The 2,859-nt window shown below is 44.8% G+C and overlaps 1 protein-coding gene across 1 annotated transcript; it reads left to right on the top strand.

The window, feature by feature from the left end:
• Positions 1-107: 107 nt before the first annotated feature.
• On the top strand, positions 108-1,576 carry LOC128276856 (11-beta-hydroxysteroid dehydrogenase type 2-like). Its single transcript, XM_053015314.1, has 4 exons — positions 108-155; positions 393-586; positions 648-859; positions 924-1,576. The coding sequence occupies exons 1-4, from the start codon at positions 108-110 to the stop codon at positions 1,574-1,576; spliced, it is 1,107 nt and encodes a 368-aa protein (XP_052871274.1).
• The last annotated feature ends 1,283 nt before the right edge of the window (positions 1,577-2,859 follow it).

Below are 2,859 nucleotides of genomic sequence, written 5' to 3'. Positions count from 1 at the left end.
GAGTTATTCGTTGCATCCGTTTTTGAAAATCGCCATATAAACTGTTCACATAAAGCCAATGATGCGTGCATTCTAGATGCTGTAAAACTGCCAGCATAACATAAGCGATGGGTGAGAGGAAGAAAACCATAACGACCAACTGGAAGTTTGAGAATGTATGTGTCATTTCACTGTCGCTTTCTTGCAAACCTTCTGACTCAAATTTCATTCCGCTTTATTCTCCTCGGTGTCGGCGTGCTAGCTAAACGAACTACATTATCCGCGATCGTGATCTTAGCGCATCTTAACCGGTGCCAGATTTCGAGGGATTTCTCCTAAGTTGTAAACTTGCTGATCTATACGATCATTTCTTGTAATTTTGTGATTTACCGTTTACCGGCCTCTGCTGCTAGAGCTACCAGCACCACGTCCGAGCTCGCGTGGGTGAAATGATGCTGTTCACCGTGCTCTGTGGCTTGGCGTCCCTCGTTGCCGCTTTTACAATTGCCGCAGGCAGATACAGCGTACGCAGAAGCCGAAGCAATGTTATAGCGTCTCTGAACCAGCAGCATGTTGTAATAATCACCGGATGCGACTCCGGTCTTGGGTAGGTAGCACAAAACATTGGTTCTTTGTTTTACCTGCAACCTACTTGTCCCGTGATCCAGCTTCAATCTGGCGCGCACGTGCTTGCAGGCCAACATGACGGTGATTGCGACATTCCTCAACGTAAATTCGGAGGGCCGTAGGAAGCTGACGGAAATGGCCGCTATGGGGGGTCGCCTCATTCCACTTATGCTTGACTTAAAGCATCAATTCAGCATCTGGGATGCACACGATGCCGTGCAAAACCTGTTCGAAACAGAGCTCCGCGATTGTCGTAAGTGCACACTGGTCTCGGGTCCGAAATGCTTACTTGATATCGTTACATTGGCTTTTTGCAGGACTGTACGCGATTGTGAACAACAGCGGTGTGTTGTGTATCGGCGAAGCAGAGAGGCAGTTGCCTGCCATTACCATAAGACAGGTGTCGATGAATCTGAGTGGTCTGCTGCAGTTTACTATACCGCTGTTGGATATACTACGACAGGACCGCGGCCGGCTGGTACTCGTCACCAGTCATTGCGGTCAGCAACCGCTTCCCGGATTGAGCGTTTACTCAGCCATAAACGCAGCCCTACACGCCTGGTGTACCGCTGTGAGACTCGAACTGGCACCCCATCATACGCCGGTGGTCGAGCTTGTGCCCGGCTCGTTCCTGTTTCACTCGGACATCTGTTCCGGACAAGCGCAACTTTTCGACTTAATGTGGTCCTTCATGAAGCCCGAGCAACAGCTTTATTATGGGACCTATTTCCAGCGTTACCGCGATTACTCGGTGACACTGTTTAGACGCCGCCCGATCGAACCGTTTCCGGCTCCACTGCTGGAATGCGTTCATGGCGCGCTGTTCGATAAGCATCCGAAGGCGATCTACAAATGCCAATCGTGGCGCTACTGGGCATACTACACCGCACTCGCTTTCACACCGCGCATTGTGCGCGACAAACTAATTCGCCGTTTTCTAGCTATGCCTGAGTACAGTGCGGACAACTAAACAAAGAGGCGATGTCTGGCGTATAATTTTACAGACTTTTGCTGTAACAGTTTTATTTTGCATTTTTTACACTTTGTTATTTTTCTCCTGCAATGTACTTACACGCGCAGCCTACACCAATCCATTCGCTCCTGCCCAAAGCAGTGCTGCAGGTCATCTTTTGACATGCTTTGGAGTAACTGCGCCGATTTTGGTTTTGCGTCCTGTAATGACTCGTGGTGGGTTCCTTTCAACCCGACTCATGTAGCCATGGCCGATGAGTATTATACAAAAATATACAAAAATATATACAAGCAGGATTGATTTTATGTCAATATTCAATTTCAATATTCAAATACCTTTTTGAAGTCATAGGCCACTCTGAGCGCCTGTCTTCTTTAACGTTTTCCCTCACCTCCTTAAAACGTTTGTACACCTCCAAAACTGTGGCACTGGATAGAAATTGATCTCCGTAATCTCTGTGCAGTTTCATAACTTTTTAAACTTTAGCAAAAATAGCTTACATTTACTCTGTTCAACTCTATTACCCATCAGTTTCTCGGTGCGAGTAAATTTTTTATCTTAGTTACTCGACGATCGGAACGGGACTGTTGTGCGCAGGACCGTGACATTTTTATGCGCAAGATTTAATTATCTAATTATTGTGCGCAGGAGCATGCCATACTTAAATGAAACTTTGGCTTTCATGAATGTAAAACCCATTACACTATATATGTAACATACAGAGGAAAATTCAGAGAGAAATAACGCTTACAGTTTTTATACGTTTGGTTTAACGTTAATGTGCGAATTCGTACATTTTATTTAAGAAATTCTGGTCATAGTGTTTCCATTTGAAAAATGAAATGTCGCAGCCATGGACGACTAATCAAGGTGGATCATTCATTCAACCGAGATGTGGATTAGATGAATCGAGTAATAAAATAAATGAAACTACTTTGATGTGTTGAAGTGATATGCTAGCAAACAGAATAAAAAGCGTGAAAAAACTCTTAAATGCACTGTGTTGCACCGTATCTTAGGCTCAAAGGGGTTTTGGAACCACTTTGACTGCACTTTTAAACAGCTTCATCTCCGGGCGCCCTAGCAATATGTGAGCAGTTTGCAATATGTTGGCACTTGTAGAGCACTGGAAATGTCGAAACGAAAGACTAGTGGAAAATTTTATATTAACTGAACAAAAGGTTGTACGTAGTACTGTTTAGCACACAAACTGAGAAGCTACCAACGGACGTAGAGTTATTCGTTGCATCCGTTTTTGAAAATCGCCATATAAACTGTTC

This window comes from Anopheles cruzii, unplaced genomic scaffold, assembly GCF_943734635.1.
Source record: "Anopheles cruzii unplaced genomic scaffold, idAnoCruzAS_RS32_06 scaffold02715_ctg1, whole genome shotgun sequence".
NCBI classification, from domain to species: domain Eukaryota; kingdom Metazoa; phylum Arthropoda; class Insecta; order Diptera; family Culicidae; genus Anopheles; species Anopheles cruzii.
The sequence above is the reverse complement of the archived record's forward strand: the minus strand, read 5'-3'. Positions and strand labels throughout refer to the sequence as shown.

Coding starts and splice junctions, on each gene's coding strand:
- LOC128276856 (XM_053015314.1), top strand. CDS start 108: ATGGGTGAGAGGAAGAAAACCATAACGACCAACTGGAAGTTTGAGAAT. Junction 156..392: donor CCAACTGGAAGTTTGAGAAT/GTATGTGTCATT, acceptor CTCTGCTGCTAG/AGCTACCAGCACCACGTCCG. Junction 587..647: donor GGATGCGACTCCGGTCTTGG/GTAGGTAGCACA, acceptor CCCGTGATCCAG/CTTCAATCTGGCGCGCACGT.